Source organism: Periplaneta americana, chromosome 6 (genome assembly GCF_040183065.1).
Source record: "Periplaneta americana isolate PAMFEO1 chromosome 6, P.americana_PAMFEO1_priV1, whole genome shotgun sequence".
NCBI lineage: Eukaryota > Metazoa > Arthropoda > Insecta > Blattodea > Blattidae > Periplaneta > Periplaneta americana.
In genome coordinates this window covers 14035268-14050230 of record NC_091122.1, presented here as the reverse complement: position 1 = coordinate 14050230, position 14963 = coordinate 14035268, and the positions used below count along the sequence as shown (strand labels likewise).

General features: G+C 35.8%; 1 protein-coding gene across 1 annotated transcript; it reads left to right on the top strand.

The window, feature by feature from the left end:
* Window positions 1–141: 141 nt before the first annotated feature.
* On the top strand, window positions 142–14541 carry LOC138701005 (putative tricarboxylate transport protein, mitochondrial). Its single transcript, XM_069827485.1, has 6 exons — window positions 142–522; window positions 2319–2532; window positions 5761–5984; window positions 8693–8913; window positions 13260–13333; window positions 13621–14541. The coding sequence occupies exons 1-6, from the start codon at window positions 408–410 to the stop codon at window positions 13727–13729; spliced, it is 957 nt and encodes a 318-aa protein (XP_069683586.1). The 5' UTR covers window positions 142–407; the 3' UTR covers window positions 13730–14541.
* The last annotated feature ends 422 nt before the right edge of the window (window positions 14542–14963 follow it).

Sequence of the window (14963 nt, the reverse complement as noted above, 5' to 3'; positions counted from 1 at the left end):
ATAATCATTAGATGGTGTTATTATTTTCACGTTCTGCATAACTATTGTGAATGTCATTGTTGGTCGATATAATAATTACAACAATATTTCAATATTTCTTTTCATTATTTTGGTATTACAGTACGTATTGTTAAGAAAACAATTGCCACTCACTTCGCATGTACAGCCAAGACCGTCTTGGTACAGCCTATGGCGAAACTATACAATTTCATTATGAAGTGTTGCACGATCTGGATATTTAAAATCATTCTGTGACGTTTTATGTTTATAGATGTAGTGGTTCTTATGGAGATGTGTGAAATGTGCATTTCTTATCTGAGTAAAACAAAAAACTATATGTCATGTCTATAGGGAAAATTATGAGTACCTCTGCTTCATTTTGTAGCCTTTTATAGACCTTATTCTTCATGGATCCGAGAACAGTGAGGTTCAAGAATCCATTTCTCGGTCCGTGGATGAGTGATACAGGGGCTGCAGCATCAGTGGGTGGAAAAGCGTCTGGAATTAAAGGAATTGTAGCTGGTATCGTAATCACATTTATTTTTAAACGAAAATTCTCGCCACAATTAAAGAAAAAAAAAGTTTCATGAACATTTCTGTTTTGTTATTATTATTATTATTATTATTATTATTATTATTATTATTATTATTATTATTATTATTATTATTATTTAAGAACGACTTCAGAATATCACTTAAGTACATACCATATTTCGTCATTGCATTATTGGATTATTTATTTTTGGTGCAAGAGATCTCTTTTTTATATACGGTACTTATTTACTTACCTACCCTTGTACCATAAATAGAAAAACATGTTTTTTTATTATTTTTAATTTACACAGTCTTTGTACATAAGATGAGAGCATTATCAATATCAGCACCATTATCCCAGAAGTGAATTCCGTAGCATAAGATGTTATTGTTGTTTAGTCAACTGTCCGAAGACAGGTCTGAACCTCACAAGTGATACCAACAAGACACCACTTATGAGGCAACTGGGCCAGGAGATAATGGGGTAGGGTGGCCAGTTCCTTTCCCCCATCCTAAAATATTCATTTCTGAGATAGTTTTTAGTCAGGAAGTTTTTAAGTTTTCTCTGTAAATATACGATATCATCCTTGATAGACAAATACATATAAAATATTAATCTATTCACCCCAAGTTAATTTTTTATCAAGAATAATTCCAAGAAGCTTAACAAATTGCAAAGTATTACTTATTGAAGTATGTGTTAATTAAAATGATATCTGTTGTGTTTTATTAGTACAGTATTCAGTTTGAGTTCGTTTGCCTGAAACCAATTGAAGGCTCTCTTAAAAGAACTGAACATACAATTCATCAGTATTACTATTGGAGGAGCATGAGGTGGTGTCATCTGCAAAAACAATCGATTCAATGTTAATATTATAAACGAAATCAATTAATGAATTTAAATACTATTATAGTCACAATCATGCCATGGTATGAAAGAAAAATTTCACAACCTCTAGCGGGAATCGAACCTGCGACTTCCTGTTCTCCGGTCAGGCGCTCTACCACTGAGCTATCGAGTTCGTATAACGCCAAAGCCTTGGAATTATCCTTTCATACTGGCGACTCTGTTATAGAGTACTGTCCATAGTGTCTGATCTAGTCAGCACTGCTTATGGCTTCAAAGAATCTTTACAAATGTAATCTTCATCTTACGATGTTTGGTGACGTATACACGTCCGTTGATGTGACATATTAATGAATTTAAATACTATTATAGTCACAATCATACCATGGTATGAAAGAAAAATTTCACAACCTCTAGCGGGAATCGAACCTGCGACTTCCTGTTCTCCGGTCAGGCGCTCTACCACTGAGCTATCGAGTTCGTCTAACGCCAAAGCCTTGGAATTATCCTTTCATACTGGCGACTCTGTTATAGAGTACTGTCCATAGCGTCTGATCTAGTCAGCACTGCTTATGGCTTCAAAGAATCTTTACAAATGTAATCTTCAGCTTACGATGTTTGGTGACGTATACACGTCCGTTGATGTGACATATTAATGAATTTAAATACTATTATAGTCACAATCATGCCATGGAGCTCAGTGGTAGAGCGCCTGACCGCAGAACAGGAAGTCGCAGGTTCGATTCCCGCTTGAGGTTGTGAAATTTTTCTTTCATACCATGGCATGATTGTGACTATAATAGTATTTAAATTCATTAATATGTCACATCAACGGACGTGTATACGTCACCAAACATCGTAAGATGAAGATTACATTTGTGAAATCAATTAATGTGAATTATTGGTTTATTAAGTCCAGTACCGATTTTACTGCCAGGTGGCATCACTGGAGGCATCGTGATATGCATCACGTACCCAACAGAGTACGTGAAGACACAACTGCAGCTGGACGAGAAGGCTGGCACCTCTGCAAAGCAGTATACGGGCATTTGGGACTGTGTCAAGAAGACTGTGCAGCGCCATGGCGTGTTGGGGCTGTACAGAGGTCTCAGTATTCTCATTTATGGCTCTATACCGAAGTCAGCTGTGAGGTAAGGAACACAGTTATTTCTATTTTATTGTAAATACCTGTAGATTTGGTCGAGAAGTCACTTTGCTCGTTTCTTTTCGAATATGTCATATCTGCCTGTTCCTACTCTTTTTTACTGCATTGCAATAAGAAACGAGCAGAGGGCTCACATTAGAATATGTTGTTGTTTTCTAATGCCAGGCGTTTGACAATAAAGTCATTTGACCTCTTGCACTCCAATATTTTTCAAAGATATTATCATGGCCAGCCACTGAAGCACAGATTTTGAGATGTTCCGAATCCATTTCTTGGCTTGAGTTGCACAATGGGCAGTTAGGGGACTGATATATTCCAATTCTATGCAGGTGTTTGGCCAAACAATCATGGCCTGTTGCCAATCTAAATGTAGCTACAGGCGATTTTCGTGGTAAATCGGGATTTAACTGTGGATTATGGTGCAGAGAGTTCCATTTTTTCACTTGTGATTGTGTTATCAAATTTTGTTTGTTGAAGTCTAAGTATGTAGATTTAATAAATCTTTTCACAGTGTAATACGTAGATTTAATAACAGGTCTGTAAGTAGCAGTCCTGCCCTTCTTTGCTAAAGCATCCGCATTCTCGTTTCCCAGGATTCCAGAATGGGATGGTATCCATTGGAATACAATTCTTTTATTGAGTGATATTAATTGAGAGAGCATTTTAGTTATTTCTGCTGTTTGAGATGAAGGTGTGTGTTTAGAGACTATTGATAGAATAGCTGCTTTGGAGTCTGACAATATAACTGCATTCTTAAATTTATTGATGTGGCATAGAAGATTCCTGAGACTTTCACTTATTGCAATGATTTCTCCATCAAAACTTGTTCCATATCCAAAAGGTCTATAAAGTGAGAAGAGACAGCACATAACACCTGCACCGGCACCTTGTTCTCTGGAGATCAAGGATCCATCTGTGTATAAATGAAGCCAGTTTTACCTGTCATCCTTGCCATAATACATTAGAATATATGCTGTTGTTACAATACCAAGTTCACAGTCCTTGTTTCTTCCATGTTTATGTTTATTAGACTTTTCAATTTTTACTCTCAAGTCATCAATGTTCCTGGGTTTCTGTGAATAGACAATGTCTTTAACAAAATCCCACACGAAGAAGTCAGGAGGGGTTAGATCTGGGGAGTTTGGGGGCCAAGCCAAGAGATAGGTGCTTCTCATACTGGGTTTCGCCTGCGGCCTCCTGCATGTTTTTTTTTAACACAGAATCTGTTTCTACAAATGTTCGATACCACAACATTATGGAATCGTATTTAGGTACATTACGCACACCATACTCACGTCGAAATTCCCTTTGAACTCTCTTAACACACACAAATTTAGTATACCAAAGAACACATTGTGTCCGCTGTTGATTTGTAGTAACCATTTTAATCATCTACGATTTTCATTTGTCCTTTCAGATTATGCATTGTTGATTGTCATATATGGAAACTTCCATCTTTTAATCATAATATAGGCCTAACCAGCAAGAAATTTTTCAGACTATCATAATAGCTTTATAATAATAAATTAATATTATCCATACCCAAACGGAACAGACTGTAGATTTTCAAATGCTAGTGCTTTAATAAATGTAGGTATGTTTGTAAACCTTTTACAGAAAAGTGAAGAGTCTTATGATTTTTATATTTTTCTATACTAATTAGGGTTACCTTAACTTGGACGAAGTAATTCGTATAGTATCTTAATTGGGAGCAGGGCCGCCGAGAAGGGGGGCCAAAGGGGGCAAGTGCATATGGGCCCGTGAGCAATAAGGGCCCGTCAGTTTAAGTGAGTCTGACTACTTTTTATTATTATGAATAATTATTTGTAGATACATACGGGTACTATAAAATTTTGTGAGAATATTTGTTACATAAATTTGACATATTAACTCAACAATAGTAGAATTAATACAAATTACCTCTTCATATGTAAATATTTGACTTTTATATAATAGAATATCGGTTTCCCGCATTAACGTTCACCGACACGACAATTGAGGGCCCCAACATTTGCCTGAACTATCTTCCCATCACTTGTACCGAACACGTTTAATTATTTATTGGCTTATCCTTTTTAACTATCAACTCCCCGCTAGCCCACCGCAACATGCTAGGACTCTCCCAAACCGAAGTCGCAGAATACGTTTCCTTTTCAGTACATTGTTTCGTGTCGAAACTTTCGTCTTTTCGTTGTCGTTTGTCTAGTAAATACTGTTCATCAGTGTTACCGGTTATAGTTTAACTGCACAATGGACAAGTACAGGCATAAGTCGGGAGCTGAGAAGCACAAGGAGAGACTGAAAAAATTGGGAGATATTAATATGGGTGCCAGACTGCGTGAAAAATATTATGGAGAAATTAACAATGAGATCAGTGATGAGCCGAAAAATTTAAAATCAATTCATGCCTTTAATTTAGGGCCAACCCCACTGAAACCTATGAATCTCCTAAATAGTCTGAGGGAATTAAAACTGGACAGTTTATTTCAAAATATTTGTATATTCTATAAAATTCCTGTGCCAGTTGCTGATGCAGAAAGATCCTTCAGCAAAATGAAGGAAATAAAAAATGTATTCAGATAACCAATGTGTCAAAAACGACTGAGTAACCTTGGCCTCCTTAGTCTGGAGACGATCTTGCTAGGTCTTTAAATTTTGATGATATAATTGATGACTTTGCATCAGTGAAGTCAAGGAGAGTTGTTTGTTGATATCGGACTGCGAGTTAGAAATTACAGGTGTTTAGGAATAATGTTTTATGAATATAATATATTGTGCTAATGTGAAGCTTTGCTAAAAGTTTTCGATGTAATGTTGTTGTTGTTGTTTTCTAATGCCAGGCGTTTGACAATAAAAATAATAATGTAATAAAAGTGTATATTTTTAAGTTCGTATCTATGTATGGGCTTATCTCTTATTTGTTTTGTAAGTAATTATTATGGTTAGAATAACTGGTAACTTGTAATTGTTAGGCCTACTTTTTTCAACGGGGGTCCGAGTACAGTATTGCATAGGGGCCCATAAATTCTGTCGGCGGCCCTGATTGGGAGTATAATCTTATACCTAGTAATTATTATTTTTTAATAGAAAATCAGATGAGTAGGTCTAAGCAGCTAGTTGTGTGAAAGAATCAGTTTTAGTCATGGATGTGAAGTGAGATTTACTCTTAAAACGCACATGAGTCTAATGATAATGTACATAATATGTTCCCCAGATTTGGAGCGCTCGAGACATTTAAGAAGTTGGCAGTGGACGAGCAAGGCAACCTGCATGCAGTGAACAGATTCCTGTGTGGACTTGGTGCGGGAGTGTGTGAAGCCATATTTGCTGTCACCCCAATGGAGACAATCAAAGTGAAGTTCATCCATGACCAAAGATCGCCGAACCCAAAATATAGAGGCTTCCTGCATGGCGTTTCGTCTATTATTAAAGACGAAGGTATTAATATTTTTCTTTTTCTTTCGTTATTTGAAGTAGATAACATTTTTTTTAATTAAAGATCACTTATTAAAAACATATAAAAATTCTGCTGACCACCATGAACTATAACACCTGGTATGATACCGGTACACTTTTCTAAACAAGTCTTTATAAATATCTTTAGTTTAAAAATGTGTCCGGTGTAGAGTACCTATTATGTTTTTTTCTCTGCCTCTTTTATAAGGAAATGTGTACCGGTATCTAAAATAGTACATTATGCAACGAGCCTATAATGAAGGTAATTAAGAAGCGAGTATGGATATTTATGAAACGAGCGCAAGCGAGTTTCATAATTTTCATACGAGCTTCTTAATTACCATTATAGGCTAGTTTCATACGACTTTTTATGCTCGACCATATTTCTAACTTGGTATTATTAATTTTCTTTGTATCTGACCTTGACCAATGTCCCGTATGTTGTGAGATGTGCGCAGACGCGAAGGTATTGATTTTTTCCGAGGAACAGATATCCACATTGACCTTGCTAGGCCATAAGAACCTACAGAGATAACATTGAAATAAAATTAGACATTGAAAAACGAGATGACAAATTGAATTTATTTGAATATTATTTACAATTAACGCTAATTATTATAGTAACAGAACATAACCTTCTGCGACAGTATTGGATTTCCAGCCTCCGTGACTTTTCGCTAATTCTCTTTCGATTGCATATCCGAGAATAATCGATACTTGCGATTTTATAACGGTAGAAAGCTGACCTGTCATTGGCTGAACAGTTGTAACCTGAGTCGTCATTGGCTGAAAGACCTGACCTTTAATAAGTAGGTGTACTTTAATGACATGCATTAAAGGTCTGCTACCAGATGTATAATTACTACATTTCGGCATGGTCGAGCATAAAATATTTTAAAATTCTTATTCCATTGGGAGAGAAAAAACTCGCCAGATATCATAACACATTAAACAAATAAAGCGATAAACAAGTAAGAACATTTTTCAGACAAACTAAGAAACCTTAGTCATTTTACAAGTTTTTGTGTGGTTTTCAAGTACAGAAATAAACAGACGTAAAAGTGTGACTGAGGCAATAATGGTTATTTATCTTATAAGTGACGTAAATTGACCATTATTTGTGAATGACATGTTTGACACGAACGCGTATAGCATGAGTGTTACAATTTCTCATGAACACAGGACTTTGAGCTACGTCTAATAATACAATATGTCCCAAAAGTCTCCATACATACGGAATGTCAATTTCAAATATAAATGTCACATAATGTGCTGAATATGGCCAACCAACTCTCCAGATGTTACACCTCTTGATTTTTACTTCTGGGGTTACTTAATGTCGCAGGTCTACCAGCAGGGACTTGCACCATTTGCAGGCCTGTATTATCGACGTCTGGCATCATGTGATGCTGGACATGTTCTAGAATGTGTGTCGGAACTGGTTGGATGACACTTACCTATATCTGACTCTCGAAGGCTGCCACATTATGTGATACTAATATTTGAAACCCACATTTTTTCAAGTAATGAATAGTTGTACAACATGAAATAAGTTGAATAATTTCGAGGGAAAAATTGTTCCGGGGCCGGGCATCGAACCCGAGACCTTTGGTTTAACGTACCAATGCTCTACCAACTGAGCTACCCGGGAACTCTACCCGACACCGATCCAATTTATACCTGAAATCTTGATTTTCATAATACACGTCACTGTTCGTTAACAGAAAACCACAATTTAAGTCACACTGAGTTAGTGTGCACTCGAAGTTGGTTGCTTGACGGTTGTTAGCCCACCTTTGAGGTCTGTGGATATAGAGGGAAAAATTGGATCGGTGTCTGGTAGAGTTCCCGGGTAGCTCAGTTGGTAGAGCGTTGGTATGTTAAACCAAAGGTCCTGGGTTCGATGCCCGGCCCCGGAACAATTTTTCCCTCGAAATTATTCAAATCAACTTTACAGGGAGTTATATCTGAAATCTTGATTTTCATAATACACGTCACTGTTCGTTAATAGAAAACCACAATTTAAGTTACACGGAGTTAGTGTGCACTCGAAGTTGGTTGCTTGACGGTTGTTAGCCCACCTTTGAGGTCTGTGGATATAGAGGGAAGAATTGGATCGGTGTCTGGTAGAGTTCCCGGGTAGCTCAGTTGGTAGAGCGTTGATACGTTAAACCAAAGGTCTCGGGTTCGATGCCCGGCTCCGGAACAATTTTTTCCTCGAAATTATTCAAATCAACTTTACAGGGAGTTATGCCTGAAATCTTGATTTGCACGACATAAGTTGGTACCACGTTTAGAGTACCAGTAATAAATTATACGAATTATGAAGATTTCAGTTTTTAGTACTACCGGTAGTCATTTTTTAATTTATTGTTAACACTCTAGCTTCTCTTAGTGTTTTCTGGTTTGGGTCATAGATAGGGTTATGATCATACAAATTGCCTGACATTTTGATAAACTTTTTAATGTCTGGAGGATAGGAGGACAAGGTTAAAAAAGAAGGCCATGTCCTTCAAAAGTGGAATGCCTTGTCATCCTGTGTATAGATTTAGTTTTGCGCAACATTTTTAGCCAAATTTCATTCTTTGGCTTCAAATTTGCAATATTATTTCCAAGACAAATGATTAATTTTGCACAATATTTGTGAATAGGCTCATGTCACTCATTCTCTTTATTGTTATTTGTTTAAGGTTTCGGTGGCGTGTACAAAGGTGTGACAGCTACAATATTGAAGCAAGGTAGCAACCAAGCTATTCGTTTCTTTGTAATGGAGACGTGTAAGGACTTGTACAGGGGTGGAGATCCTACAAAACCTGTTCCCACAGTTACTACTGGAATCTTTGGTGTTCTCGCTGGTGCCTCTTCGGTGTTTGGTAACACTCCAATTGACGTTGTCAAGACGAGAATGCAGGTGTGATCTTAATTTACACTTTAGGGAACAGGATTATTTATAACTAGCCGTACCCATGCGCTCCGCTGCACCTGTTAGAAATAAATATAAAGTAATTACATAATTAAAATAGGACATTTGATCCAGGCAACGTTCGTGTTTGATAGAAGGATAAATCGTTTAATATGTTACTTAATTTAAATTGCATCCAAATAATTAAAATGCGATCATTTTGGTCCAGAGACACTCATTTGGTGCAATGACAATTCCTTTCATGTTTCTTAATTTTTATTACATGCAACCATAGTTTAATGAAGACTTACATGATTTAGATATAATGTGTATATTGAATTATGGTAATAACTTAATTTTAACCCTTCTTTTCTACGTATTCAGTAAATGGTGCTTGGCCCACTATGGTTCTGAAGCCTTCAAATAACTTAAATTATATTATACAATTACATATTATGTTATATTATATTATATTATGTTATATTATAGTATATTATATTATATTATATTATATTATATTATATTATATTATATCATATTATATTATATCAGAAGTTACTGTAATAACATTATAGCATTATGTCCATCTAGAGAAACTACACTTTCCAATGGCGAAATAATAATTAATTATACAAATCGCTTAATTTAGCTTCCGATATTACTTCATACAAACACAGAAACATTCTCTGTAGGCTATCTTTCACAGCTTTCGATTGTTGCTATCCAAGGCCCCTTATAGACGAAGTCATTTGTTTTTTTAATTCATTACACGGCCTTAGATGGCAGTTATTTTAATTTTAAAAACTCATTTATCTCATTAAATATCAATCCTATCAAAATTTTTCAAGGAATAAAACTTATCGCAAATTATTTTTAAAGAAACTTTTGTTATGTAACATTTTTCACAAAAATAAATAATAAGAGCGATATTTAGATTTATTTAACTCAGGCCCCCTTATAACCCCCCTTTTAAATAATGTATTTTGAATGCCATATAGCCTAAAATCTAAGTTACAACGAATGTAATTTATATTCCAATTTTCATCGAAATCCGTTCAGCCATTATCGCGTGACAAGGTAACAAACATACAGACAGACAGACATACATACAAACAAAAATTTCAAAAAAGCGATTTTCGGTTTCAGGGTGGTTAATTATATATGTTACAACCAATTATTTTTGGGAAATCGAAAATTACCAGAAAAATTTCGGCTACAGATTTATTATTAGTATAAATCCCACAATGAATTTTTACGCAATGTAAGTTGCTAAAATATGCACTTATTTACGCACTGAAAATTGACAAAATGTGCTCTCTACTCTGCTAAAATTAGGGAAAATATTTAAATCTACATATTGTATCAATTCTAAACTGGTGCTCAAAGGCTAGTGCTCTTGGTTCTGCGCCTCAGAAGTAAGCTTGTCTTGGAGTACACCCAGTGCTGTCATGGTAATTTTTTTTCTTGGCTATATGCCCACCCTTTATTTTTCTCCCTTGAAATAAGCCTATTTACTTTTCTCTCTCTAACCCTCCGACCATCATTTAATTAATGTTTCTATGTTAAAGAAGTAAACGAATTATTTTGCTCTTTGTTTTAATTGTAAACAAGCTTGATTTAAAGAAGATTCCATGAAACTCTCACAGTACATGCACACTTGTCTCCAATCCTGGAGCGTGTATGTGCAGCACTTCGGTTGTTTTTTTTTTTCAACCATTCTATTATACTGTATACAAGGGCACCCGCAGATCCAATCTCAGTGGTAGCAAGATCGTTAGAAAATTAGGGGAAATGGATGGACGAGGAAAGAGAAAACTGAACATGAAAAATAGCCAGTTCTGAAATCTAAATTTCTTGCGCATGCATTCATAGTTTAAAGCACTCGCTTTTGTTGAATTATTTGTCGAGGATTTGAGAAAACATGTAGTGAGCACATAGAGAAAATAAAAGAAACACGTAAAAAAAAAAATAAAAATTCCAGTGGTAGCAATACTGGGTGTTCATTTCAAAGTGTGTCATAACGTCACTGTTTTGAGTCGGCGATCTGAAGCGAGTTTCAGCTTTTATGTCAGAGAAGTTGCCTATATTCAAGGCGTTCAATCTGAATTTGAGAACGTGTACGTTATAACTTGAACGTCGTAGCAACAGATGGCTACCATAATCTCTTTCGAACTGTGTTTTGCGCGGATAAGTCGTACGCAGGGTATTTGGTATCATCGGTTGTGTACAGCAACATTCCACAATACAAATCAAATGCTCCGTGTCCATGTTGACCGTCGAAGTTAATGTCAATGAATACGTAAGTAATCGTCTTGACTCTCTTCCCATATCCCGACAGTAAGAAAAACCTCACCTCAGTAGACTACGTGTTTCTAAACAGTTCACATTCCTGCCACTACCGGCGTTACCTTATGTATCGGTACGTACTCTTCAGAATGAACGCCGTACTTGCTAGGCAACTTCTCTGCCTTCCGCCTTTGCGGAAGTTAGGAAGATTGAGTTCTCTAGGCTCATCGGCTAGCCACATGATGGCATACAGCAAGCCATGACACACTTTGTACTGAACACCCAGTAGATGTGACCATTTATCTTTATTAACATTAAAGAAGACATTTAGGAACAAAGGTAATCTAAGATCAGTACAGATATCTGTGTACAGTCCACGTCACGTTTTTGGCGTGTGAAATAAGTAATGGGAATGTTAAGTGCTAGTGTCTTACCTCTACCGTAGTCAGTCTGACAACTGTGTTTGGTAAATGGCTGATGTGACGTGTATAGGAAGTGGTACCATTCTCAGCTGCACTAGCAACATGCTCACAAACTGGGCACTATACTCTAGGACACACGCCAAAAACGCTGGCGCCAGCTGTACAAAACTTCTCCATATGGGTAAAATTTTCTCTTCCCCATACGAGTCATTAAAAAATTGCAGGTTCCCGTACACCGTATGGTCCCGTATGGTCTCCATGACAGCATTGAGTACACCACAATACGTTTTTCGAAGTTTTTGGCCCTTGTTTTTAAGAATACGTTTGTAGGCGAGAATGTTGGAAGAAGGAACAGAACAGCATTTAAATACACTTGTTATTTTACTATTCATGGAGAAAAAACCGTTCTGGCACTGGAAATCGAACACTGGACCCCTCAACTTAACGCGCTGAGTGCTCTTAACCAACTGAGCTATGCGGGGATCCGATCCATAATATTTACGTGATGACTACATAAAGTCATGGAATACACAATATTCAATAGAGGACAGTGAGATCCTCAGATAAGAATTATACTTGTTACTTTAGACAAATGATTTCTATACTTATGAATTCTTATAGTGTAAACTCCAGCAGGTGGGCCTCTGCGAGCTGGTATCCAGTATCCAGTTATCCTCTGCTTACTTATCTGTCCTTCCCACCACTTCACAAATTTGCTGGAAGTGTAGTTAAACTTGTTAGAACACTTCCAATTCATTATTTCACTTACTGTTATATTGAACTCATAAATGACACTCGGGAGGAAATTAAACGCATAATAAATATGGGAAATGCGTGTTATTATTCGGTTGAGAAGCTCTTATCATCCAGTCTGCTGTCCAAAAATGTGAAAGTAGAATTTATGAAACAGTTATATTACCGGTTCTTCTGTATGGTTGTGAAACTTGGATTCTCACTCTGAGAGAGGAACATAGGTTAAGGGTGTTTGAGAATAAGGTGCTTAGGAAAATATTTGGGGCTAAGAGGGATGAAGTTACAGGAGAATGGAGAAAGTTACACAACACAGAGCTGCACGCATTGTATTCTTCACCTGACATAATTAGGAACATTAAATCCAGACGTTTGAGATGGGCAGGGCATGTAGGACGTATGGGCGAATCCAGAAATGCATATAGAGTGTTAGTTGGGAGGCCGGAGGGAAAAAGACCTTTAGAGAGATCGAGACGTAGATGGGAAGATAATATTAAAATGGATTTGAGGGAGGTGGGATATGATGATAGAGACTGGATTAATCTTGCACAGGATAGGGACCGATGGCGGGCTTATGTGAGGGCGGCAATGGACCTTCGGGTTCCTTAAAAGCCATTTGTAAGTAAGTAAGTAAGTAAGTAAGTAAGTTATATTGAACTCATTACTAGCATTACAATTGTACCGAAGAAATTACTTATCAGCTTGACTTTTTAATGAACCTACATTAAAGATGGTCCAGTTACCTGTACTGACTTAAAAACAATCTTCCTAAAAGATTCTCCCTAATTCTAAACGTAAAATTCGTAGACTATAAAGAGCAGAAAAATTTAATTCCAAACTGATGAAATTCACCACTTCTTTTGATGAGTTGAAAATTGTAAGTGTTTCATGTTTCAGGGTTTGGAAGCAAGAAAGTACAAGAATACATTAGACTGTGCAATACAGATTTTAAAACAAGAGGGAGTTCTTGCGTAAGTAGAAAATGAAACAAGTGGTGAAATGATTAAAAATGTAAGTTTTGAAAAACAATATTTTTCAATTCCAAACTTAGGAAATTTGTGTTACATATTCATTGAGATCAATTCCATAATTTATTATAATATTGAAGAAAACTGAGCACTATTATATGTAGCTAATAAATTTGATTACACTGGTTTTACTTACATTAAGTCTAGTTTATTTGCATTAAACATATCATTTGTTAGCTTTAACATTGTATTAGAAGTGTTGAAAGGAGTTACTGTGTTTTCTGTTGTAGGTTTTACAAGGGCGCAGTCCCTCGTCTTGGACGGGTATGCTTGGATGTACCCATCACCTTCATGCTGTATGATAACTTCATGGCCATATTCAATAAGATCTGGCCTTGAAAACCGAATACTGTACTGAGATTGTTTCATATGTTCGTGAGCAATTTTAATGCATACAAAACTGCATTATTGATCACTTAGAATATATGTTGCAGTGTCCTTTCTCATGAGTGTAAGTAATAATACACTTGTTGCAAAGTTTCTTCTGTGTGTTTTTTACAGTCTTCCATTGTGAGAATTCTGTTTTCTATTTAAAACTGTCGAAACTGTTTGTTGGCTCAGTGTTAAAGGTGTATTCATTTAATAATTTATTTGTGGTGTTACAAATGAAGAGAAATTACACACCGAACCAGTCTGTAATGCCAATGTCTGAAGCATTTGCCTTTTTTTCCATTCTGCTACTTCTAGCATTTCATAAGAATGGCATTGGACAAAGAACAAAGAAATAGTACCATACAAGTTTATAATACAAGAAGTATGTGAGTAATACCTACAGTATACAGAGAAAACGGGGAAGCAATAACAGTATTCACGTTAGAAATAAGATGCGACAGTGTTGTTGATGATTTGTATAAAAGTTTAGTTTTGGATTCATTTCCATGCACACTGTATAAGAAACCAACACAATTATGAACAAGAATCAACTACCAACATGTGAAAAAAGTTTAATTGGAGATGAGAAATATATGATAAATTTATATTAAGATTTCAGAGAAGAATTATTAATACCTAACCACAAACCTTTTTCCATCGGAAAATAAGTAAATATTTTGCTTCATCCAGAGAATGTATCAGATGTTTTTGTTGAAAGCAAAATAAAAGTTTTAAGATCTCAAATATTTGCTTCTAACATACTGTGCCCAGTAGTTTTTATCTATTGTATACTTAATTAAGAAACAAATATTAAATGTTTTTCCAACCACTAAAAAAAAGGAAAAAAGTGTGGATTTTGTTTGCTGATTTTCATTTAATTATATATTGCTATTTCGAAATTTGCTTAACAATTATACACAGAAAGCTCAAATTCAACATACTTTCATACATAGTTTTTACACATTTTCACTGGATAGTTTAAAAAAATTCCTTTTAGTAATGAAATAAAGAGGTGAATACTCAATCTTTTAATATAAAAATTGGATCAAAGACTTAAAAGGAACATTTTCTCAGAAACTATTACATATACTTACTTACAAGTGGCTTTAAGGAACCTTGCAGGTTCATTGCCGCCCTCACATAAGCCTGCCATCGGTTCCTATCCTGAGCAAGATTAATCCAGTCTCTACTATCATGTCCC

Bases quoted from the DNA above. Each gene is read 5' to 3' on its own strand.
- LOC138701005 (XM_069827485.1), top strand. From the start codon at position 408: ATGGATCCGAGAACAGTGAGGTTCAAGAATCCATTTCTCGGTCCGTGG. The intron at 2,533-5,760 runs GTAAGGAACACA...TATGTTCCCCAG, and splicing joins ATACCGAAGTCAGCTGTGAG to ATTTGGAGCGCTCGAGACAT. The intron at 5,985-8,692 runs GTATTAATATTT...TATTTGTTTAAG, and splicing joins GTCTATTATTAAAGACGAAG to GTTTCGGTGGCGTGTACAAA.